This window comes from Musca autumnalis, unplaced genomic scaffold, assembly GCF_047663935.1.
Source record: "Musca autumnalis isolate F117 unplaced genomic scaffold, ASM4766393v1 scaffold_1, whole genome shotgun sequence".
Classification (NCBI taxonomy): Eukaryota; Metazoa; Arthropoda; class Insecta; order Diptera; family Muscidae; genus Musca; species Musca autumnalis.
In genome coordinates, this window is record NW_027411644.1 from 302,545,782 (window position 1) to 302,572,527 (window position 26,746).

The 26,746-nt window shown below is 36.7% G+C and overlaps 1 protein-coding gene across 1 annotated transcript; it reads left to right on the forward strand.

Annotated features, from left to right (window-relative positions):
* The first annotated feature begins 1,263 nt into the window (after nucleotides 1-1,263).
* Nucleotides 1,264-26,153, forward strand: ppk21 (pickpocket 21). The gene is made up of 9 exons (XM_073965360.1): nucleotides 1,264-1,505; nucleotides 12,814-13,348; nucleotides 13,426-13,548; nucleotides 13,621-13,770; nucleotides 13,876-14,017; nucleotides 25,150-25,203; nucleotides 25,487-25,625; nucleotides 25,692-25,795; nucleotides 25,890-26,153. Exons 1-9 carry the CDS (start codon nucleotides 1,264-1,266, stop codon nucleotides 26,126-26,128), a joined length of 1,728 nt encoding a protein of 575 aa, XP_073821461.1. The 3' UTR covers nucleotides 26,129-26,153.
* Nucleotides 26,154-26,746: the final 593 nt, after the last annotated feature.

The following is a 26,746-nucleotide window of genomic DNA, read 5'->3' on the forward strand; positions in this document are numbered from 1 at the left end:
TCCCCTTATGAATATCGAGATGCTTAAATCTGGTACTGCTAACTACCATGTTTCTTGCTGCTGCAAAGTCTATCAGCCTCATACCATTGTCAGGTGTTTCGCTGTGGAGACTGAATTTACCGACTGTTGGGCCAAAAATATTCTCCTTTCCAATTTTGGCATTAAAATCGCCTAGTATAATTTTAATGTCATGGACAGGTCATAAGTTTCTTCCAAGCGCTCGTAAAATATATCTTTGGTCTGTTCGTCCTTGTCTTCAATAGGAGCATGAGCGCAAATAAAGCTGATGTTGAAGAATTTTACTTTTAATCGAATTGCAGCGAGTCTTTCATTCACTGGGGTGAAGCTGGAGACCAGATGTTTTAACCTCCGACCAACTACAAATCCGCAACCAAACTCATGCTTTGTGTCATGGCAGCTATAATACAGTGCGTCACCTTTAGGTGTTGTTGTGACGCCTTTCCCAATCCATCGTATTTCCTGTATGGCAGTAATATCGGTCTTGTACTTTTCAAGTACATCTGCCAATGCACGCTCGATCGGTATTTTTCTAATGTCTGTGCATTTAAGTATTAGCACAAAGCAAGAGCTCTATTAATGTATGTCTCTCTATTTTGTCATTCACAGTACATTTCGAAAATATTTGGCAAATCAAAACAAAATCACATTTCTTCAAAAAATTTCAGTATAAGAACCTGGTAAACACCACAAGAAAAAACGTAAAGATGAAATTCCAAAACAAATTATCGGTAATTAACTTTCGTCCAGACGTTACTATCAAAGTTAATAAAAACAATCTCAGGTTTAACCACCAGAAAACAGAACAAAGAAAAGCATAATGGTCATTGGTCTCTTCACTTTTTTTAGAATTATGACATTAAAGAGGCAAATTAACAAATATTTATCAAGCAAACAAACACGCACACTCTCCCATAGATAACACAACGATGTTTTTCTAAGATTGCCATTGACAAAGGACTCATATTTACTAGACAAACAAGGATATGCCTTTAAGGCCTAAAACTGACAAATGGTCAAAAGGATTATCACATTTTCCATTTTTAGTTATGGACTGTGCTATATAAAAACAAAATACATTGGGGATTTTGAAGTCATTAACAAGTTTGTTACAAAACGTTTCATAACGCCAAAGGGCCAGAACAGTATTCAAAGATTATACAGTGCGACTGCCTTCTGGTCACTCACTCATAAGCAACAAGAATGTTATATTTAAAGGATTTAGAATATTTAAAACCGAGAACCATGAAAGGGTCATATTTGCAAACTTTTGAGACGTACAACAGCGGCAATAAAAACAGTAGCAACAATAAATTATTTTTGAAAACACCCCGAGCAAAATCGCCATTGACAAAAAATAAATTATCGAATAAACCACATTCCTCCTGGGGTTCAATTTTTATACCTTACATCCGAGAATATTGTGACAACTCATCGTTGCATGGTTTTCGCTATTTAACACATCCGGATTTGAAGTATTATGAAAAGTATGTGAATTATTCAAAGTTATTAAAATATTTAAAAATTAAATCAATTAAAACTAATTAAGATGGGTTCAAAATCCAAAATGGGAATGCCAATTTACAACTAATTCAGTTGAATCCAGAATGTTCCTCTGTTTTCAGACTCAAAAATTCTGCAACTTGGACTAATTGCGTCCATAAGGAATCTGGAGACAGGTGAGTGCGGTTAGCTAGGCAACTGAACAAATGCAGCGTATCATGTGGTCCCAATCCACATGCCGGGCACGTGTTGAATATCGTGGCACCAATACGAATTGAAGTGGCTGCATCTTCCATATCTTAAGTGGGCTTAAACCTCTCGTGTTTGCCTTGGCAGCTGGCGTTCTTCTGCTTCGATGCTCCCCAAGTACGGCATTCACACTATAATTGTAAATCTGTACTGGCTGTATTGGTTTAAATGCTATCCAAATAATACCCCGCGCTGGCGTCGCATAGTACACCACAGACCGACGTATTACTTTATAATAGGTCAATAAGGTCTCTTTGTCAGCTCCCGACCAGCGACTTGAGGACACTATTACTACTTCTGATGTTATCGCAAATCGCTGTGGCTTGCGCGGATGGCTTTAATATGCCATCGAACGTTACATCCAATATATTGGGGTAGTTAGTGGTGGAAATCAGTATTTTAATATTCCTCAGATGGAAGAACTGCATTAAGTCAGCTAGGTCAGAAGACATTTAACCTATACATATATCATCGACGATAGTAACCGACGCCAACATCGTACTATCATCTGCAAATATGACGATATCTGTGCCATCTGGGGCGTGTGAAATTTCGAAAAGGTAGAGATTAAACAATTCCGGAGATATCAACCCGCTTTCAAGAACTCCCCTTTTCACTCTACGGGTTTGGACTTTTTGTTTCTGAATTCCACAAATGACTGGCATCCACATATAGCTGATTATCCTACGATCCTACGTTTCATAAACGGCTGGAGAGTTGGCTTTTCTATATCATCCAACAGCTTGGCATGGTTTACGGTATCGAAGGCCTTCGATAGGTCAAGTGCCACCATAACTGTTCGGTCGCACGACCATTTCTGGTTCAGTCCCCTTGTGATATGTGTGGATATGGTGTGTAATGCTGTTGTAGTACTATGAATTTTCCGGAATCCATGTTGATGTTGGGCAACCGTTCAGTTCGGCATTCAGAGGGTATGAAGTCGGGTGGTCTACTAACGGTGAGCCAAGTTAAATGACGGGTTGCCAGGATACGTCATTTATAAGGCTTGGTGCCACAATGGTGATATCTGGCGAGCTGTGGCATTCTCCTCTTATCCTCGTAGGAGCTCCTTTATTTACCGTGCGAAAAGTGGTCATTACCTAGTACAGAATGCCAAAGCCCATGATGGGCATTGAAGTCCCTTAGCACCAGACGGTTATTGCTTTTATTGGCATATGAAAAAGGGCACATATATTCACGGAAGTACCACACTTGACTGCTACCCCAATACATAAAAAATATGAGTCACTAGATTAAAGCTTAAGTGAAATAGGTCTGTAATGGGCAGACTGGTGTATGAAGAAGGCAAGTCCTCCTTTCCCGCTTCTTGTGCGATCTTTCCGCAGAACACTGTAATCATCGTAACGGTGCAAGCATGAGGTGGCGGTGAGCTTGGGATCGCAGAGACGATTCTGTTTTTTTCGGCTCATAAAATCCACAATTTCCCTGACTTTATTGCGCAGGTCGTTGCAATTAAATTACAGGAATGATGTATTTCTGGGCGGCTGAACAACAATTTGTGGTGTTAGATGATGCCTTTGTTGTTGTTGGGGAGACATGGAGGGCTTTTAGAAGTCACCAATGTTGAAATGTAGTGGATGCAGATCTGGCAAACGGAACGGATCCATACTGGCCCGGGATGCATCTTTATCCCGGCACGGACCAAAAGAGCTGGGAACAGACATTGCGAGATAAATTGAGGCTCACAAAGTGAAACAATACACGAACACAAACACGTAATTGTTGAGGTGATGACCCCTGGTCGAAGATTCTTCCGATACATGAAACTGGCCGCCGCACAATTGTGCCTCAGTTGACTAAAATCGGCAAATGTGTTGTCGGCTTTTTATAATTGTATGGTTTTATTTTATTGAGAACACTCCAAATAGGAGAATCGTGAAAGAATTTTGTCGATATATGGTGTTACTATAAAACTATAGCTCCTCAAACATAAAATATTGTTCGTAGGTAGCTTATACTGAAATTTATAAAAAAAAACTAGCCGACCCGGTCCACTTTGCTGGCCCTTGAAACAGTTTTATGTTACCTTTTCTTAAGTCACTTATACTTTTCTTGCATCGCTAATTAGTCGGGAACTGAAAGTGACTATAAATAAAAAATCTTCAGAAATTTTGGTGTCGATATGCAAGTTTAAAATACCACCAAGGAAATGATGACTTGAGGTATGCATTTATTTCATCTGCTGGAATACAATTACTGGAAGTGTTTGTCTGAAAACTAAACGCGTCATACATTCGTTCCAGATGATAACTTCTATTTAATAATGTATGTGTGTCCTTCATTCAAATGAATGTCCAGCGGCAACTTAAGGGCCCACCTTCTTATAATATATGTTATATACCTGAGCTATAGCTATCGATATGTTTCCGTCTAATCTAAACACTTGCTTTCCAATAAGACCAAAGCTTCGTTATGCATATTTCCACTGGTATTTCCATTCATTTGTAACATATTTAAGAAAGTGGGAGTGGTCGGGGCTTATGGCTAAAATATGTACCCAGGGTCGGGGATGCGGACACGTTCGTAAATTTCACATATATAGCGCATTTAAAAAATAGGGTACATAGGATGACCCGTTCCACCGAAATGCAACAAAATATATAGCCTGTTTCCACCATTGTCCACCACTGTACATCATCTGAAAATGACATTGAAATCGATTTGGAGGTTTTGGAGATATATATATATATATGAAAAATACATGAAAATCGGTCCAGAAATGTTGGAGGTTAAAAATGCACGGTCTGGCGTTTATGTCCCAAATAAGGACCTAGGGTGGGAGACACAACCACCATTGCAAATTCATTTTCAAACCAATATGTTCGCAAAATTTACAAAAATAGTGTTTTTAAAAAATAAGGCAGGCACCCTCCTAAATTCAACAAAATATATAGCCTATTGTCAACAGGGATCATCCCTGTACATTTTCTGTAATTTTCAGGAACATAGGTTCAGTAGTTTTTGGTCTTTAGGCTTTAAATAAGTTTGGTCGGATATTCAACCACCGTTGCCTCCCAAATTTATTTTCTAACCGATACGACCGTATGTTTTTCGAAAATACTGTTTTTAAAAAATTAGGGCTAGTGAGTTACCCCCCTCCGAAATTCAACCAAATGTTTAAGCTATTGCCATCACAGGGCATCCCTATACTTTCTCTGAAATTTTCAAGAAAATCGGTTAGGTAGTTTTGGATATATAACATATTTATAATAGTTGACGTGGTTTAGTCTTTAGGCACCAAATAGGTAATTAGGGTCGGAGATTCAACCACCGTTTGGGTATTAGGCCCCAAATGAGTGCATAGGGAGGGAGACACAACCGTCATTGCCTCGCAAATTAGTTTGCTCGACAATATGTTCGTCAGTTTTGCTAAAATAGCGTTTTTAAAAAAAGTAGAGAATAGTGGAGATTCCCGCTCCCTCCGAAATTCAACAAAATATATTACTTATTTTCACCACGAGTTCTGCCTGTACATTCTCTGAAATTTGTAGGAAAATCGGTTAATGTATATATAACAATTGTCTCGCAAATTAATTTTCTCATCGATACGTTCGTCAGTTTTGTTAAAATAGAGTTCTTAAAAAAGTAGGGCATGGGGGAGGTACCCCGCCCCCTCCGAAATTCAGCAAAATATATACCCTATTTTCACAACGGGTCCTCCTAGTAGATTATCTGAAATTTTCGGGAAAATCAGTTAAGCAATTTTTAATATATGCATCAGCTATTTAAAAAAGTGGGCGTGGCCGGGTCTTCAGGCCCCAAATCAGCACCTAGGATCGGTGACACAACAACCATTGTCTGGCAAATTAATTTTCTCTCCGATACGTTAGTCAATTTTATTAAAATAGCGTTTTTAAAAAATAGGACATAGGGGTGGTACCCCATCGCGTCCGAAATTTTCAAGAAAATCGGTAAAGCAGTTTTTGGGTCTATACGAACATACTAACATACACACATTGCCTTTTATATATAAGATGGACCACATGTTCAAGGAACTGTATTTAAACAAGTTATTAGAAATATTAAAACTTTTCAATTGGGAATTAAAGTGTGGCCACCAATAGACGTCCTTTTTGTGGACAAAAATGTTTAAATAAAATGTTTATACACAAATTACCGTAATGTTGATTGATGCAATAGCATGTTATACATTACTCACGAATATCGCTTCATTAATGAAGTGTATTTAAAAATTGCAGCAAATTGCAGCTTTGGCCATTTGGTACATGAAACAGGCATCCCTTTCGAATAAAATTATGTAAAAATTACATCCGACAAAATCCGTCTCTTTGAGACACAACCAGATTTTCATAAACAGTGTGTACGAAAAATACACTCCACGTCAGTAGAATAGAACACCTAAATTCCTGTTAATGTTAGCTTATTTATCCCGAAGCGAATAAATCTACGTGTTTAATCTTGTAGGGATTTGAAGCCTATGATATTCCGTATCAAACACAGAAAAAATTGTGTTTCTAGCTTTTCGCGAAATGATTTTCTGATCATTTTTCCGATAGTACTACGAAAAATAGGCACTTATTTTCGGTCATCAGGCTAGAACAGTCATTTCACTTTCGCGAATTGTGCAGATATTAACGCCGAATTTTCTTTCAGTCGATAAAGCGGGGCTTTCTAATAATTTTTCACAAATAAAACCATATAAATAATTCTGCGGACGCCGAAATAACAGGGTAAACGGGTTTAAATTGACAGATAATTAAAACATCTCGGAATATCAATAAGAGTCGCGCAGTTATGTCATATGTATTTCATCACAATAAGATAGAATATGACACAGACAACCTCGACGGATACATTCGAGTGCTGCGGATGCTGATAACATGGAACATTTTCAAAAAAGTATGAGAAACGTCAAAATTTCTTATAAAAACCTTGATGGTTTTTTTCAATAAAATGATTTTTCCGCGAACAAGTCTTCCGTTTAAAGGTTTGAAAATATGAACCACATTTAGAAGAAAATAATCTGATATGAAAACATCCGCTATTTTAAGGCCACAAATAAGTGCCTCGCGTCGGTGACACATCCACCATTGTCTATCGAATTAATTTTCAAACACCGCTCCGCCGAAATTCCGCAAAATATATAGCTTATTTTCATCAGAGGATATATATGCAGACTATTTTCACCAGGATATTCCCGGTACATTCTCTGAAATTTTAATGAAAGTCTGCTCATTAGTTTCAAAGATATAACATATTAAAAAAGTGGTCTTTACCCCCCAAAATGAGTACCTGGGGTCGGAGACATAACCACTATTGCCTCGCAAATTAACTTTCTCACCGATACGTTCCCGTACCACGCCCCTCCGAAATTCAACACACACCACAGGTCTTCCCAGTACATTCTCTGAAATTTATTTAAAAAAGGGGCGTGATAAAGTAGGGGTTTTAAAAAATAGGCATAGGGGAAGTTGCCCTGTCCCCTCCAAAATTCAAAAAAAATATATAGCCTATTTTCACCACGGGTGATCCCTGTACATTCTCTGAAATTTTCATAAAATCGGTTCATACCGACACACATTGTCTTTTATCTATAAGAAGATATACATAAGTAATTTATTAAACTCTCAAGTAGAGTTTAGTCTTAGAGTACAATCGAGTAACATCGATTTGTTAGGTGGAAGTTCGAAGCAGGGTGAAGCGGAGGGTGGAAGTTCGGAGAGGGGTGGTTTGGAATTAATTAAATCTTTCATTTTAGCTTTGCTTAAATAGAGTTTTTAAAAAATCTGGCATAGGGGAAGTGCCCCGCCCCACCAAAATTCAACAAAATATATAGCCAAGGGTCCTCCCGGTACATTCATAACATAACATATTTAAAAAGTGGGCGCGCTAAAATAGTGTTTATACCCTACACCACTATGTGGAAAGGGTATTATAAGTTTGTTTTGGTAAAAATTCATGTAACACCGCGAAATATTCGTCGGAGACCCCCAATGTGGTATACCAATCTTCATATCTCGGCGAGATAAAGCGATTTTGAGATGTGTGTCCGTCCGTCCGTCCGTGTGTCCGTCTGTCCATTATAAATTGTAATCAAACTCCAGACCGCAACTATGGACCGATCATCACGAAATTTGGTATGGAAGTCGGTTTCACATCAGAATAGATCGCTATTTTAATTGGTGATGATCGTGAAATATTTAGCGGGTGAAATGGACCAAAACCATAACTTTTATCCGATTTTGTACCTGCTCTGTAGGTCGCAATAATAGTTCGATTGCCTCGAAATTTTAAATAAGGTAAGAGTATATGACAAAGAAGAAGCTTGCAATTTGAGAAGGCGATCAGATAATATTTAGAGGGTTAAATGGACCACAACTTTTGTGTGAAAATTGTGAAAAGTTTAAATATAAAGCTTATATCTTTTTTCCTGGAAGAGACAATCCGGGCAAGTAAGCTATACTTGGAAGAGGAACGCTTGACCTTTCTATTGATGTCAATTGTGTTGATGTACCTGATCAGATAACAGAGTTACAGATTAATATATCCAGTTTTTTGTTTGTAGTGTTATCATAAACACGCTAGAGGTCGCAATTACAGGTCAATAGTCGCGAAATTTTGCTGGAAGTAAGAGTTTAGGTTAAAGAAAAAGCCTATAATTTTGGATGATGATCTGATATTATTTAGCGGGAGACATATACCATTGCTTTGATATAAAAAATATAAAAATTTTATTTTTGGTCCATATTTTATGTCCTGGGTGGCATATACCGGCAAAGTAGCCTACATAAAGAAAAATAACTACTGACATTTCCGCTGATGCAAATTGCAATCACTTGTCTGCTAGATAACGGGCCTACCGCCTAATATATAATGGGTTTTGTGTAGAGAACCACAATTTCCTCCCATGCTACAAATTGTATCTACCATGACAGAGAATTTTTAAGTTCAGTTGTCCAATTGGATTTTTCATACAAATATTGCAACATTTGGTCGCTTCGCCAACTATTTTATACTTTCGGTCTCATCGAAATAATGGTTTTCGAAACCGGGCATTCAGGGGGCAAGGCTGTTGCACATAGCTAATTCCTAGAGGTTGTGGTGTAGGGTATCACATGGTCGGCCCCGTCCGACTATAGACTTTGCTTACTTGTTTTTTTTTTAAAGTAGTGCATGGGGGAGGTACCCCACCCCTTCCGTAATTCAAAAAATATATAGCCTATTTTCTCCACGGGTGGTCCCTGTACATTCCCTGAAATTTTAAAGAAAATCGGTTCAGCCGTTTTTGAGTCTATACGGAACATAAAAACATAACATACACACATTGTCTTTTATATATAAGATTTAAAAGCAATATCGCCCCGAATGGCTGAAATTCGGTCTTCGATGGGAGCATACAACTTGCCAAACTACACCATTTTCACATTAAAATCGAAGAATTTCAGTTGTAATTTGATAATTTAATTTGAAATTCGAAGCATTTCATTGTAATTGTGAGAATTGCAATTAAATTTCGAATTATTTCATTTGTAATTTGAGAATTTCGTTTGAAATTCGAACCATTTCATTTGTAATTTGAATTTTTTCATTTGTAATTCGAATTATTTCATTTGTAATTCGACTTTTTCCATTTGTAATTTGTACTTTTAAATCGAAGTTTTTCATTTGTAATTTCAAATGAAAGAAATTCAAATTACAAATGATAAAAATACCAATTACAAATGAAATAATTCTAATTGCAAATGAAAATATTCAAATTACAAATGAAATAATTCGAATTTCAAATGGATTTCTCAAATTACAAATGAAATAATTCGAATTTCAAATGAAGTTCTCAAATTACAAATGAAATAATTCGAAATTCAATTGGAACTCTCAAATTACAAGTAAAATGTTTCGAATTGCAACTGAAATTATACGAATTACATGTGAAAATGGTATAGAAATATAAGTATATGTCCACGTTTTCATATAGACCCAATAGAAGGGTACCTCCCGACTTTCGGTATTTTGAAGGTGGTGGCCTCAATATCCAACCGAAACGGGTGGAATTTGGTACTTAGTCTCTGCAGGGGGTATACAATTTTCCACCTGAAATTGGTTAGTATAGATCTACCTTTTCATATAGCCCCCATATAACGGTACCTCCAGAGATTCAGAATTTTAAAGGTATATGAGTCATTATTAAACAAAATAAAAGGAATTCGGTATTTAGTCTTCGAATGGGATATAAAGTATTCCCAAAGAATTGATGGTATTGGTCTGCATTTTTATATAGTCCCCATAAAACGGTACCCCCGGTTTTCGGAATTTTGAAGGTTGCGTCCTCAATATCTATCCGAAATATCCAACCTTTACAACCCTTACAGCCCTTCATATAATGTAGCGTTGTTTTCTCGACGGCTGGGGTAGCTCCAGTCGTGTCCAGGGTCTCCATAAGGACCCACTAAACCTTACGAATTAAAAGATTAGTGTTTTTCAGATATTTATTGATTCAAATTCTAGTAAGTTCTACTTCACTGAAATGTATTACTTTGATCCATCTTCAGAGGTGAGAATACTGATAGGACATATGCCGACCGGCTTAAATGATTGCCGACGATTTATAGGTGATCGGGAATTGTACTGATTCTATGCGTCGTGTGACGACAATTCGCTGATGTTCGGCAACTCGGGAGTAGTTCGGAACGACCATTGTTGACGAAGATCGGTAATGACGAAGTTGGTTGATAACGATAGTGGGTGTAGATTGGGTTCTATGATGATCGGAAACAACGAATCTGGTTGAGGCTGCGATTCGGTGGTGATCGGGATCGTGTTATTGACGATCGAGTTTTATGATGATAGGGAACGTGTTTTAGGAATTCTGCTACCGACGATTGGATACGATGTTAGTAATACTAGCTAACACTACCGCCACGATATCCAACATACTACTAAGTATTACTAAAAACAGGGAACCGAAGTTCCTGTCAGCGACAGTATACCGAAGTTTCTGTATTTGACGGGAAGCTGAAGCCTCCGTGTGGGACAGAAAACCGAAGTCTCTGTGTGGGACGCGAAGCCGAAGCTTTCGTGTGAGACGAAAAGTCGAAACCTCCATGTGGGACAGAAAACCGAAGTCTCTGTGTGGAACAGGAAACTGAAGTCTCTGTGTGGGACAGTAAACAAAATTCACTGTGTGCAATGAATTAATCGGACAGCCACAATGGGTATTCCACTGTGCAACATTTTTAAGGTGATCTTGTGCAACCAATTCGAACTGAGGATTTTTTGAAAGTACAGACCTAAACGACAAAAACCCCTAGTTGGGTTTTGTTGTGTCAGATCCAGCTCGGATTTTATGGCCCCATCTAAACATTGTTAAATATTGACTTTTTAAAGAAATTCGGGGCTATATCTCTGAAACCAATGCGAATCTTCTTCTGACCTCTGAAGCAAATTTGTAGATAAGGACAGGAATACAATATTTGGAGAAATAATGAACACGAAAAACTACATTTATTGCCTCAAATTTCAAAATATATGCAAAAATGCCACAATTTTTATAAATTTCGCACCGTATCTCCAAAACCGTAAATTTTTTCTGAATATTACCTTTTGGAAAAATGTAATACACAACTCTTCAGAACATGCATGTCAGTGTTGTAAAAGGCCTCTAACCCGCTGTTTTCAGTACATTTTTCATCGACGATTTAATAAAAATGCCAATAAAGTAGTGAAATCCGAAATGCGAGAATAAACCGTTGGTGTGAACTGTGTTTGAAATATTTGTTGTAAAAGATACGATGCAAAATACCTCTGAAACAACATGAAGTAAGCATTTTAGAGTTTCAGAATATTCTAAAGAATTGTTGAGAAGATTTTTGCAATAGGTTACTTGGTTCAACCACCAATAGTTTAGCCTATACTGACCAGCAATTATGCAATTATGTAAAATTTTCTATGTTTTATAGATTTTGATGCCCTAGATGGAGTTTTTCTTATGTGGTTTTTTCAAAAGATAAGTTCTACTAGTTTAGGGCTACAATAGTGCCAAAGAAAACAAGGCCAAATTCCTAATCGTTTCTGAGATAAAGGTCCTATTAATCCAAAAAAACTGTAGTTTTAGCCCGGTTTAGATGAGGCCATAAAATCCGAACTGGACCCGACAGGACAAAACCCTTTTTGTAGTCTAAATATATATTTTCAAAAAATGCATACTAGAAGTTGTTTGCATTTTCAGTGTTGCATAGTGTTCCCTTCCAAAATTTGCAAACGCAACAAACCACCCAGGAATGTCTTGGTGGATAGCAAGCCCCAGCAGTAGCAAGCAGATTCCGACAGCGAAAAGCAAAATACTAAAGGCTTAGCTTGTATGGAGTGATTGCGAATTATTCCGCCTCACTTACTGTGAGCAAATTACTCTACTGCACGATCGAAGTAGATAGAAGCGTTGCTGAACCCATGTTGACGCACTGCTGCTGTGATCGTATGGGCAGATCGGGGTTGCTGTATGTACGTGACGCCTGCCTTACTGCCGCCAATATGGTACGAGCAGATTTGCCACGTTACAATAAGAGTAAAACCAGATTTTTTGAAGATTTTAGTCACATTTCTCTAAGGAATTGGTTGTTAATTGGATTTTTTTTCATTTCGAGGGGTTTTTGTGAAATTTTCGAACCGAGATTGCTGCAATTTTTTATTGCGTGTTGTCAGAGGATACAAAACCCCAATTCGGAAAATTGGAAATAATGATCGATATTTTGGAAAGAACAACGAATATGCCCCATGTGAGCCCTTTAAAAGGTGTTTGTTACATTACCTCACTCAAGTGAATTCAACTTTTGGAATCTCAATGGGTAGAAAACCTACACGCCGAAAGTGATCAAAATAAAGAGGATTATCATCACTTAAGATATTCTGCTCCTCCAACGAATAAGTCATAACGTAGAGAAAGAGCTTTGTACTTTCATAAACTAAATTAAACTAATTGTTCCTAATTACTTCAATACAGTTCGTGATGAAGGGTATATACCGCCGTTCTTACTTTCTTTTTATTTATTTTTTTTTTTTTTGCAGAATTATTTGGTTACTAATATTAACAGCAACAACAATTGCCTGCTGTTTTGTTTATGTGGACCTATCCGAATTATACTACAGCCAACGCATACACACCACTGTGGCCGATTCGGTGCATCCTCAATTTATGGTAACATTTCCATCGATTGGTGTCTGCATGCCATATAGCATCGATTGGCAGCGTTTACGCAATGATGCCGCCAAAGAATTTCTACCCGACAACGTAACTAATGAGACACGGCATACATTTTATGAATTTTTCGAAGTTATGGGTCACTTGAAATTTTCCGATTTGTCCAAACTAGCACCGTTGTTCTCAAACAATTCCAAAATCAATCTGAAACTGATCGATCATTTGGATTTAAAACCTATTATGAGATACTTGGCCCATAGCTGTAATGATGCGTTTGTCGGTGAATGTTTGTGGCGTAAGAAAGCTTACAATTGTTGTGATCTTTTTGCTTTGGAACGTACCGAAGCGGGATATTGTTATGTTTTTAATTCGATAATTAATCCAAGAGATAAAGCAAGATCGGTGAGTAGTACGAGTAGCAGTGGTATGTTGGACAATTTCCATTCCATTACACGACGGTGATCAATTTTCTTTTTTAGATCGAAAGTAAATATTATCCCTATCACAATTCCAAATCAGGTGAAGGTACAGGATTAATGGCCCGTGTTAAAATTGATGCAAATAAAATTCTTCCCAATTATACCGATACTTTGGGAGTTTATGTAAGGATACACACAAATTAATTGTTTCAGAAATGAGTACACACGACAAAACGTCTAAATTTCGATTCATAGATCATGATAAAGAAACCAGACCAATTCTCTGCGGATGTTAAATTCATTACTCACAGCGCACATTCTAAAATAGCCATCTCAACAGTAATAACAGAGACAACTACTCGTGTGAGAGAAGTTAAACCAGAAGTACGACGCTGCTTATTTGAGGTAAGTACCAAAAATTATTCTCGTAATGCATTAAGAGCATCAATGCCAAGCTATGCCATTCACGATAACAATTATCCCTGCCTTATATTTTGACCGCGTTAACAGGATGAATCGAAGAAGGATCCACGCGTCAATCTACCTGGATTTAAATACTGGACTGGCAATTGCCGTACACGCTGCCATCAGGAGTATGTAGTGAATTTATGTAAATGCAATTTGGATTTACTTTTTCCAATATCTGAAATAGGTGAGTTGCAAAATTTCTTAGTTTTAAGTAGGTTATAATAGTGGAATACATCATATACGTATACAGGATTTTATTTTTTTATACGATTGCGACACGTTATTTTATTGATATAGTTAAATTATATTTTTGCATCATTTATTATTACATAATTTGGATCAAAGCCTATTTCAAGAGTTCGTTTTCATGTTCCATGTTCGTAATTTGTTGGAATATGTCCCCAGAATTTAAAATTTGGACCAAAAATTAAATTTGTTTACACAAAGACCTCGATCTGTGTCATTTCACTTTGCGATGTTTTCGAAGTTGCGTTGCACAGTGAAGACAATTAAATTAAAATTGAACGAGTTATAGTAAAATCGTTGAAAGATATATATGGAGACTATATCCAAATCTGAACCGATATATCTCAGAAGGTTGCAGGGATGGGCAGAATGTTTTTACACATTTCGCTTCGGAAGAGATGTGCAATTATCGGAAACTAAGAGCCAAGTTGACAATCAAAAGATCTACTCTCAGAAATATTAAGAATTTATATTTGTTTATCAAATTTAAATTTTTATTTCTTGATATCGGTACTATGCGCATGTCCAAATCCCCGACCAAAACTTTTAATATTATGAACAAAATTTTCGGAAATTGTTATTTTAGTCTATTTTTCATATGATTATCGCTTTAGATTACCTAGGAAATATTTTTCATATTTAAAGAGCTACAACATCATTATGAATGCACATTAGGGATGTGACTTTTTGACCTTTTTTCTCAAAAATGATTTCCTGTAGCGAGAATGAATGAACTTTTGCCTATTAATGCCAAAAATAACATTCATTCCATTTAATTATTTAAAAAGGTCACGCACAAACCACTTTGAAAAAAATGATTTTTTGGAAAATCCTATGAAATGAAAAAAAATTCTCAAAAATTTTTTTCCTGTTGCATGAATGACTGACCTTTGACCTATTAATAACTAAAATAACTTTTATTCCATTTAAATGTTAAAAAAGATCACGCACAAACCACTTTCAATTTATATGATATATGGAATAAATTTATTTATGATATACATGTTATGATATGGCATAAAATTTGTGAGAAACAAAAGCTTATGTCATTTTGGTTAGGTCGCGTGGTTTTAAAGCTTTCTTGAGCCATATATGTGCTTAAAGTGACTCCAAATTTTATTCAAAAAAGCTCATATATGAAAACTTTGAAAGCTTTTTGTGCGTGAGCTTTTTTTTTGTCGAATCAACTTATAATTAAGATTTTATCTAATCTTAGGCAAAAGTTCATCAAAATATGATACAGGGATATGAGGTTTTTCTTTCAGATTCGTAGTATCTGAAGTGTTTACTGTAAGAAAGAAACATACATATATAAAAGTTAACACTACATTTTTAAATTTTTGTCCACAGCGGCAACACTGTGCGTCGCTGCTTTTTAATACCAATTTTCACTATGCGTTGTTTTAAGTTTGAGTGCCCAATTTCTTTATACCCTCCACCATAATATTAAGGGTATATTAAGTTTGTTTTTTCCGTTTAAAACGCATTGAAATATTCATTTGATCAGCGTAAAATTGATTTAGATATCTTCTGAATGATTTGAGATAGAAGGCTATCATTTTGTACAGGGCTTAACATTGCATTCTATGAAAGAAATCAATAAATGAATACATGAAATCGGGCCAACATACATATATATGGAAGCTATATCCTGAACCAATTTCAATATAATTTGGCAAAGTTATTTCTAGTTTGCATTCGGTGACATTTTCCAAATTGTATCAAAATTGGACAGAATTTAGGTGTTTGTTGCACCAAACAATTCAAATCTGGCGAATATATATGTATATATGGGAGCTCAATATTCCGGTACCTTCCGATTTTTGGTATTTTGAAGTTTATGGCCACAATAATCCATTAAAATGGCTGAAACTTGGTATTTAGTCTTCGTTGGGGGTATTCAACTTTCCCCTCTAAATTTGTCGGTATAGGTCCATGCCTTCATATAGCCCCCATAGACCGGTACCTCCCGATTTTCGGTATTTTGAAGGTTGTGGCCTCACTATTCATCCGAAGTGGCTGAAGTTTGGTATTTAGTCTAAGTTGGGGGTTTAAAACTTTCCAAAGAAATTTGTTGGTACAGGTCCATGCCTTCATATAGCCCTTATAGAACGGTACCTCCCGATTTTCGTAATTGTGAAAGATGTGACGAAATGACTGAAATTTGTTATTTAGACCTTCATGGGGTTATAAAATGTTTCAGAAAATAAATAAAGTTATACTTGTTAAGAAATATCGAAATACTTCTGTAGTGGGATTCTGTAACTCATTTCTGCTGTTACCGACAAAAATCGGTAAAATTAAATCGCAAAATTATAACTGAAAACATAAAGAAAAGTTGGCATCACTGTCTGTGACGGCACAGGCTAGCGACTACTTTTTATTCATCGTTAACTTACCGAAAAATTTAGTTAATTATCGAAATTATAAGCATTTTAATTTTACCGACAATTATCGATAACAGCAAAAATGAGTTACAGAATCGCACTACTGATGTAAATCTTTCATACCTGATTTAAATTTTTTACTTACTTCTTGTTCTTACTTCTTGTAATATTTACTGATATTTCGAAGTTTTAAAAACTTTTCTGGCTTTTCTGTGTTGATTTCATTTGAATTGCCGAAACTTATTTTGGTTGATCAATAACACTGTGATAAAAAAGTTGACAAAAACATTCTGCAGAAGTTCTGACGCATAGATTAGGTTTCGTGGTTTTCCATGCAAGACGACAACAGCTTTGGGTAACTTCGTTTTTTTTTTTATTTTATAACGGTAAATGTAGTGAAAAACGAGGTTTCTTGGATTTTCAACTTTAAACGGGTATAATTTTCCTTTTCCTTAAGAAGGGAGAATAATGTCTTTTGAACAAGCCATAATCGATTAAGTTCGGTTAACAATTGACTATGTTATAGTGGTTTATGTGAGAAAAATAGTTTTAGCATTTTAGCTGTTTCATTATACCCTCAGCCTTTAGGCTAAAGAGGGTATTTACACTTTGATACGACCAAAAATGTGCCTCATCGAAATAATGGTTTTAGACCCCAAGTATGTTTGTACGATATCCGTTTCAGACAATTTTGAGTAGATCTAGCAATGCCCGTCCGTCTGTCTGTCTGTCGGTCTGTCTGGCTGGTGCGCACGATAACTCTCGAACGGATCAATCGATTCGGTCCAAAATTTGGCTTTCGTAATATTTTGTCCAAACTTAGTTCAAGTTCAAAGATGGATTATATCGGTCCACTCCTTCCGGTACCTCCCCCACAAAAGTTCGAAAATGTTCGGAAAATTTGTGCGTACGATAACTCTTGAAGGGAGTAACCGATTTGGCCATACTTTGCCCATTATGAAATTTCTACCAGACTTAGATGAGGTTCCAATATGGACTCAATCGGTAAACTCCTTCGAGTACCTCCCACACAAAATTTCGGAAAAGTTCAGTTTAGGACCTGCTCTCGAATCGCCATGGGTTTTGTTGTAACATCTTGTATTCACTGTCCCCTATACGAAGGTACAAGTTTCCTCGGGGGCAAGTCCATACTTCCTGAAAAAATAGCCTGAAAGTTAAAAAAAACCTATGACACCATGTTTATGAGTGGAAGCCAAGATAATTCTCGAACGGGAATGCCGATTCCGGCCAAAATTTGGCCTTCGTAATATTGTTTCCAAAAATAGTTTAAGTTCGTAGATAAGCCATAAGGTCCACTCCTTCGGGTACCTACCCCACAAAAGTTCAAAAATATTCGGCAAAATTGTGCGCACGATAACTCTTGATTGGAGTGACCGATTTGGTCCATACTTTACACATTCTCATAATGTCTACCAGATATAGATCAGGTTCGAATATGGACTATATTTGTCCACTCCATCCCGTACCTCCCACACAAGATTTTGGATAAGTTCACTTTAAGTCCTGCTATTGAATCACTTTGATTTTTGTTGAAGCTACTTACATTCGCTGCCTCAATCACGATGGTAAAAGTTGTTTCAGGGGCAAGTCCATACTTCTTGAGAAAACAGCCCGTAGGGTGTAAAAACTCCATATGGCACCCCCATGGTCTATGTCGGTCCGTTCCTTTAAGTACCTTTTCCGCAAAATTTTTGAACTTTAATCCTAATCAACTTTTTTGTCGGTTCATACGACCAAAATTTTGAAACCCCCTAAATTCATTAGTTTTTTGTGAAAAATGTGTTTCAATTTGCACAGGCTGAGGGTATACAGTATCGGCCAAAACTAAAGCACCCCCTCAGTAAATTTTTTTGAAATGATAATTTTTTTATGAAAACTAAATTATAAATTTATTTTTTATTTTTCTTTTTATTTATTTATACCTTTATAATTGAAAAATACAAAAATAAGGAGATCAGAATTTAATAAACAAAAGTTAAAATTCAAAAAACATTTTAGGTCGCAAATATAAGCGGACAAAACTAAAGCACCCCCCCATTTGAGGTACAGCAAAAACTATTGAAATCAATATTTCGTTGCTTATCCTCTATTCTGGATGACACAATCACATCTTTTAGGCATAAAGGATACTAAATTATTAACTCTTGCGGGCGAAATAATCGGTTTTCGGAAAATTTAGCTTAAATCCTCAAAATACTGAAAATCGGAAGGTACCGTTATATGGAGGCTATACCCAAACGTGGACCCGGGTCCACGATTTTTGGTGGATATGTTTTGTGACCACTAAGAACCCTAAGTACCAAATTACAGCTAATTTAGTAGGAAAATGTGATTCAAATATCCGAAATACCGAAGATCGGAAGGTACCGCTATAAGGGGGCTATACCAAAACATTAGCCGATATTGTTCATATTCATCCAAAAATGATGCTACAGCATCCACTAGTCAAATACAATACGCTAACGTTTAAAAATTAGCAAAAGAACGAATTGCAGAAGAACGATAGACGCCGGCTTATTCAGTCGACGACCAGCAAAAAAAACCTTTCATATCGACTAAAAATGAAGGAGGCAGACTGGCATTCGCCAAGACCCATTTGAACTGTTTTCCGATGAATCTGTGTTTAATTTAAAGAATTCAGATGGTAAAAGGCTTGGACCAAATGGGCAACCGTTAAATCCTAAATATTGCAAAGACGCTGTAAAACATGGAGGCGGAAGGTTTTTTGCTGGTCGTCGACTGAATAAGCCGGCGTCTACCGTTCTTTTGCAATTCGTTCTTTGGCTAATCTCTAAACCTAAGGGATTTAGTATTTGACCAGAGAATGCTGTAGCATCATTTTTGGATGAATATGAACAATATCGGCTAATGTTTTGGTATAGCCCCCTTATAGCGGTACCTTCCGATCTTCGGTATTTCGGATATTTGAATCACATTTTCCTACTAAATTAGCTGTAATTTGGTACTTAGGGTTCTTAGTGGTCACAAAACATATCCACCAAAAATCGTGGACCCGGGTCCACGTTTGGGTATAGCCTCCATATAACGGTACCTTCCGATTTTCAGTATTTTGAGGATTTAAGCTAAATTTTCCGAAAACCGATTATTTCGCCTGCAATAATTAATAATTTAGTATCCTTTATGCCTAAAAGATGTGATTGTATCATCCAGAATAGAGGATAAGCAACGAAATATTGATTTCAATAGTTTTTGCTGAACCTCAAATGGGGGGGTGCTTTAGTTTTGTCCGCTTATATTTGCGACCTAAAATATATTTTGAATTTTAACTTTTGTTTATTAAATTCTGAATTCCTTATTTTTGTATTTTCCAATTATAGAGATACTAGCTGAACCCGGCGCGCTTTGCTGCCCCGACTACGATAAAATATAATGGAATGCCATAAGTTTTTAATATTTTAACGAATAAATATAGGAGATATGAAGGCGTTCTATACCTCTTCTGGGTTGTTATGTAGCTCCATGGTATTTTTTTAAGTTTCAGGAGGTAACACTCCTTCAAAAGCCTTTCCGCCTATAAGTATTCCTAATGATTTAGATATATCATAATAAAACATAAATCTTAAGAAGTCTTTCAAAGATATGATACCAAGGCTGTTGGTCAATTCCAACTATAAGTACTTCTGTAAATAATGATGACTTTTACTGACTGCTAAGTCTTCAAAATTTCATTGAAATTGAACATACGTAACAAAAACATTAAATCGACCGAAAATAAATATGGGTAGCTATATTCCTATATGAACCGCACTCGATATAATTTGTCATATTTATTTTTAGACCAAATCTTGTCTTACATTCACATTTTGTGCATAAAATAGGGAAAATCAGCCGAAAATATATATGGGAGCTATATTCTAATCTGAGCCATTTATTTCTAGAACGAATTGCGTCACGCTTTTCAAATTTCAGTGAAATTGGACATATGTAGTGTGTCCAAATCTGAACCGGTCTCGATAGAATTTGGCACATTTATATTTAGAACAAATTTCGTCAGACATCCCAAATTTCAGCGACATTGGACACTTATAGCGTGTTTAGAGCATCAAATACAGAAAATCGACCTAAAATATAGATAGGAGCAATATCCAAATCTGAACCGATTTCGATATGATTTGGCACATCTATGTCTAGACCAAATCCCGTTACGCATTCCAAATTTCACAGAAATTGGACATAAATAGCGAGTTTGTTTCATAAAATACAGGAAATCGGCCGAAAATATATACAGGAGCTATATCCAAATCTGAACCGATTTCTATATAATTTGGCACATTTATTTCTAGACCAAGTTCTGTAACACATTCCAAATTTCAGCGAAATTGGACGTATATAGCGTGCTTGGTGCATAAACTACAGAAAATCGGCCGATCGGAGCTATATTCAAATCTGAACCGATCTCTATATAAGTTAGCACATTTATTTCTGGAACAAATTCCGTCAGACCCTCCAAATTTCAGCGAAATTTAACATATACAGCGTGTTTGGTGCATAAAATGTGGAAAATCGGCCGAAAATATATATTGGAGTTATATCCAAATCTGAACCGTTTTCGATATAATTCGGCACATTTATGCCTAGACCAAACTCCGTTACACATTCCAAATTTCAGCGAAATTGGACGTATATAGCGTGTTTGGTGCATCAAATGCGGAAAATTGGCCGAAAATATATATGGGAGCTATATCCAAATCTGAACCGATTTCGATAAAATTCGGCACATTTATGTCTAGACCAAATTCCGTTACACATTTCAAATTTCAGCGAAATTGGGCATATGTAGCGTGCTTGGTGCATAAAATACAGGAAATCGGCGAAAATATATTTGGGAGCTATATTCAAATCTGAACCGATATCTATATAATTTAGCACATTTATTTCTAGAACAAATTCCGTCAGACCCTCCAAATTTCAGCGAAATTGGACATATATAGCGTGTTTGGTGCATAAAATAAGGAAATTGGCCGAAAATATATGTGTATGGGAGCTATATCCAAATCTGAATCAATCTCAATATAATCTGGCACATTTATTTCTAGAACAAATTCCGTGAGAAATTCAAAATTTCAGCGTAATTGGACATACATAGCGTGTTTGGTGCATAAAATAAGGAAGTCGGCCGAAAATATATGTGTATGGGAGCTATATCCAAATCTGAACCGATTTTGATATAAATTGGCACGTTTGTTTCCAGACCAAGTTCCGTCATACATTCCAAATTTCATCGAAATTGGACATAAATAGAATGTTTGGTACATAAAATAAGGAAATCGGCCGAAAATATATGTATGTGGGAGCTATATCCAAATCTGAACCGATTTGAATATAATTTGGTAAATTTATTTTTACATCAAATTCCGTCACACATACAAAATTTGGAGATTGTATCTGTAATACTTCTAAAGATATTTGCATATAAAATCTAAATTTTTTGGAGGTACCTCCGGTTTTGATGCTATATCTCCAGATCAACGCGAAATTTCAAAAAATGATATAGCCTATTTTCATTCCAGGCCTTGTAGCAATGTACCCTAAACATTTCAGTAAGATCTGTTCAGCGGTTTTCGAGTCTATAATGCACAAACAAACAAACAAACAGACAGACAAACAAATTTCAATTTTATATATATAGATAAATAAATAAAAAGAAAAATAAAATATAAATTTATAATTTAGTTTTCATAAAAAAAATATCATTTCAAAAAAATTTACTGATGGGGTGCTTTAGTTTTGGCCGATACTGTATCTCTGTCGGCTCAGCTGACTGATACTTTCTTACTTGTTTTCCATGCAAGTTTGTCCCTCTGTAGCAGAAGTAGACATTAGCTGGAATTACCGTATCACCTGGCAATTTCACCTTGAATGGAAGTTTATATGAAAATTAAAACAAACTTTCATAAAAACAAAATGAACTCCAAATTGTCGGCATTAACTTCCATCGCCATCATTTCATATAAATCATACATATATAAAGTTGAACTCGAATTTTTTACTCTTTAACCCTGTCAAGACAGATTATTAAAAAAACTGATGTTTTGATTTTTTAATTAAGCGCAGTTTTTTCGGATTTTAACGCTATGTGCGCCGTTCTTCCTTCTTTTATATTTAAATGGAATAAAGGTTACCTTAGTCATTACTTACTTACTTAGCTGGCCCATTATAGAACATTTGTTCCATAGACCGAACTAAGAAAAGATCTCCAACGCTCTCTGTTTAGTGCTTCGCTTTCTGAAATAACGCGCCTTGTCATCTCTTCATCCACTTGTTTGCGCCCGAATTTATACGCCTTTTTAGCGGGTTCATCATCGCTCATTCTTATTATATGGCCTAGCCAACGCAATCACTGCATCTCGATACGTTTAACTATATTGATGTCGTTGTATAGCAGATACAGCTCGTGGTTCATACGACGCCTATATTCACCGTCAACGCAGATCGGTCCGTAGATCTTTCGAAGAATTTTTCTCTCAAACACGTCACGCACTGCCTTATCTGCTTACGCAAGTACTGAGACTTCGGAAGTATACATCAGCACGGATAGTATCAGTGTTTTGTAAAGCGTTATTTTTGTTTGACGAGTTGTGGCTTTGTTTTTGAAGTGCTTACTTAAGCCAAAGTAGCATCTGTTGGCCAATACAATTCTCTTTTTATTTCACAACCGATGTCGTTTGTTGTGTTTACGGCGGTGCCGAGGTATACGAAGTCTTTTACTACCCCAACATTATAGGAACCAACATCAACAGTTGTTCCGATCTCAATGGACGCATTGCGTCACGCAATTTGCGTGTCGACACCATCGTATAACCTTTTCTAGCAGGATGTTGAAAAGATCACACGAAAGGCTGTCTACTTACCTGAAACCTCTTTTGGTCCCCAACTGAAGATCTTGTATCAGTCAGAGTCATTTTACAAAGCCGAATGAGCTTTGCGGGGATACCAAATTCAGGCATGGCTTGGAATACCTTTGGACGCAGCGGGCTGTCGAAGGCTGCTTTATAATCGACAAAAAGGTGGTAGATGTCGATCGGCATCTCTTGGGTCTTCTCCAGGATTTGCCGCAGGGTAAATAGCTGATTAATGGTGAACTTGCCAGGTCTGAGGCCGCATTGGTATGGTCCAATTATTTCGTTGACCATGGGCTTTAGTCGTTCGCACAATATCCCTGACACTATCTTGTAGGCGATAGGGAGAAGACTTATGCCTCTATAGTTGGAGCATAAAGTCTTATCTCTTTTCTTATGGGCGGGACACAGGATGCTCAGGTTCGAATCGTCGGGTACGCGTTCTTCCTGCCAGATGGAGCTAACTAACTGATGCATACACCTTATCAGCGTGTAGCCTCCGGTTTTAAACAGCTCGGCTGGTAGGCCATCAGCTCCTGCTGCCTTATTATTCTTCATCCGGTTTATTGCTGTCTTTACCTCATCTTGGCCGGGTGGTATAATTCAATACCATCTTCTGGGATTGGATCTGTGGTATCTTCGTCGACTTCGCTACTATTGGATACCAACAGTTGGGAAAAATGCTCTTTCCATATCCTTAGCACACTATCTGTATCAGTTACCAAATTACCATTCTGGTCTCTACCGGAGGATGTGCCAGTTCCAAAGCCATCAGTTTGATGTTTCACTCTTAGATAGAATTTTCGGACTTCATTCTGTCTCCTGTAAATATCGATTTGTTCACACTCCCGCTTTTCCATGTCTCTTTTTTTTCCTGCGGAAAAGACGTTTCTCCTCTCTCCTTTTCTCCCGATACCTCTCTCGTGCGCTACGCCTTGCTGCTGTTTGTAAACTAGCCCTATACGCCGCATTTTTCTCTTCGGTAGCAGCACGACACTCCTGGTCATACCATGGATTCCTTGGTGGGGTCTCTGGTATCCAAGTACTGATTTTGTGGCTGTTTGCATGGAGTGGGCAATGGTTTGCCTTTGTCCTGATATGTTATCGGTACGAGGAGTGCTTTGATTAAGCAGTTGGACCGGTTGAGTGGAATATGCTGTGGATATCTGTTGTGATTGCAGCTTCCGTGTTGTGTCTGTTCGCACTTTCTTTGCTACGTTTAATCTGGTACGTACCTTTGCTGCAACAAGGTAGTGGTCCGAGTCTATGTTTGCACCTCGGAACGATCGTTCATCAAACACGCTCGATGCATGTCTTCCATCTATCACAACGTGATCAATTTGATTTCTTGTTCTTTGATCTGGCGACAGCAAGGTGCCCTTGTGAATATCGAGATGATTAAATCTGATATTGCTAACTACCAGGTTTTTGCAGCTGCAAAGTGTATCAGCCTCATACCATTGTCAGATGTTTCACTGTGGAGACTGAATTTCCCGACTGTTGGGCCAAAGATATTCTCCTTTCCAATTTTGGCATTAAAATCGCCTAGAATGATTTTAATGTCATGGGCAGGGCAACGGCCTTCTAAGCCTAGTATAATTTTAATGTCATGGGCAGGGCAGGTTAGGTTAGGTTAAAGGACGCGCAGCTGTCGTGTTGGACAGCCACTCCACTCGGAGACCTTATGGTCCATTGTGTTCATCCTGGGCAGGGCAACGGTCATAAGTTTCTTCTAAGCGCTCGTAAAATATATATTTGGTCTGTTCGTCTTAGTCATTAAAAAACAAAATACTTCTTTTCAGACAACTACACTGCATGCAAACCATCCGATTTCAAATGTATATACGATCATGCAGGTAAGTTTTTGTTTAATTTTCACGTTGTATGAACTTTGGTTATCACGAATATAAGTATAAAGAACACCAACTCTTAGCAGTCCAAAAATATTGAAATATCCAAAAATATTGATGGAAATCAAAATATGTATACTCAATCACTGAGTCAAGATAATGAACACAAAATTTAAATTCTACAATGTAATTTCTTCATTACATTTAAACTTTCTTCAATAATTCCATAATTATTCACTTACTTTCATAAATAGCCAATATTTATTTTTTCTCCGTTTTTATTTTGTAGAACTTTTTGCTACGGAACATCACATCTACGAGAGGCAATATATAGATGATGTTGAAAATGACAGCATGACATGCAACTGCTTTAATAATTGTAATCAAATTTTGTTGACTGGTATTTTCAATAGGGTTGAGTTGGAAGAGTAAGGCAGATAAATGCCATATTTGCCTTAGAGATTATTGAAAATAATGCATTTCCCTATTTCTAGCACTGAAGCAACAAATAAATATGTGCTGCTGGATATATTCTCCCAGTCGGACTTCATATTGAAATATCAAAAAACGATACGTTATACATTTGTTGAATTAGTTGGTAAGCAAAAGCACGCATTTTAATCATCGAATAATTATGTGAAACAAACTAATATGTATTTAAATGTCTGCTTTATCCCTTTTATTCTTCACAGCAAACTTTGGTGGCATAATGGGTCTATTTTTGGGTGCATCTTTGTTGAGTGCCATTGAACTTGTCTATTACTTTACCATTGGTTTGTACGCCCGTCTAAACAAACAAATCCGAGAAATGTTTGTGACAAAGCAGCAGAAGAAATCATCGAAAGTTCAAAGTACTCCCACAATCCAATACACCAGACAGCATATGAAAACATCAAAGAAATTTCAACATCTTAGCCCATACAAATATTGAATGTGAACTGTCATATTCTGCTGCAGGCTTAGTGACATTTTATATGGAAAATAAATTCACAGAATAAAATTGTTAAGAAAATAAAATTAACTTTAATCAAATTGTATTTATGTTAATGAAACAACAACAAAAACAAAATGTTAGAGTAGACCGTCAAGAGATAAAGTATCACTTTTAGGCCGTTTATTTCGAAAGTTGTAGTCACATTTTTAAACCGATTTAGCCCAAGGCCTGTGGCGACATGTTGTCGAAATCCTAATCTAGAGATAAAAAGTCGAAAAACATACACCCGATTTTAAAATAATGTTAATGCAGTTTTAGTAACAGTGATAAAGAAAGCAATCTGGGAAACAGATAAAAAATGTATGCCTTTCCAGAGTTTCAAACCAACGAGATTTAATACGCAAGGCGGGAATTGTTTTCCTCAATCGCAGAAAACTATTAATAACTTTATCATACCAAAGAAACCCACAATATTTCCCCCAGCTATCTTCTTTCCAACCATCAGAACCGCCACCACCACCATTATCCTTGCACACAACTTCGAAATAATATAATTATTCGATTTACCTATAAAAGCACTCGAGCCGGCAACAAATTCAACCAACCATAACTTAA

Coding starts and splice junctions, on each gene's coding strand:
- ppk21 (XM_073965360.1), top strand. CDS start 1,264: ATGAAAGGGTCATATTTGCAAACTTTTGAGACGTACAACAGCGGCAAT. Junction 13,771..13,875: donor TACGACGCTGCTTATTTGAG/GTAAGTACCAAA, acceptor CCGCGTTAACAG/GATGAATCGAAGAAGGATCC. Junction 14,018..25,149: donor TTTTCCAATATCTGAAATAG/GTGAGTTGCAAA, acceptor ACTTCTTTTCAG/ACAACTACACTGCATGCAAA.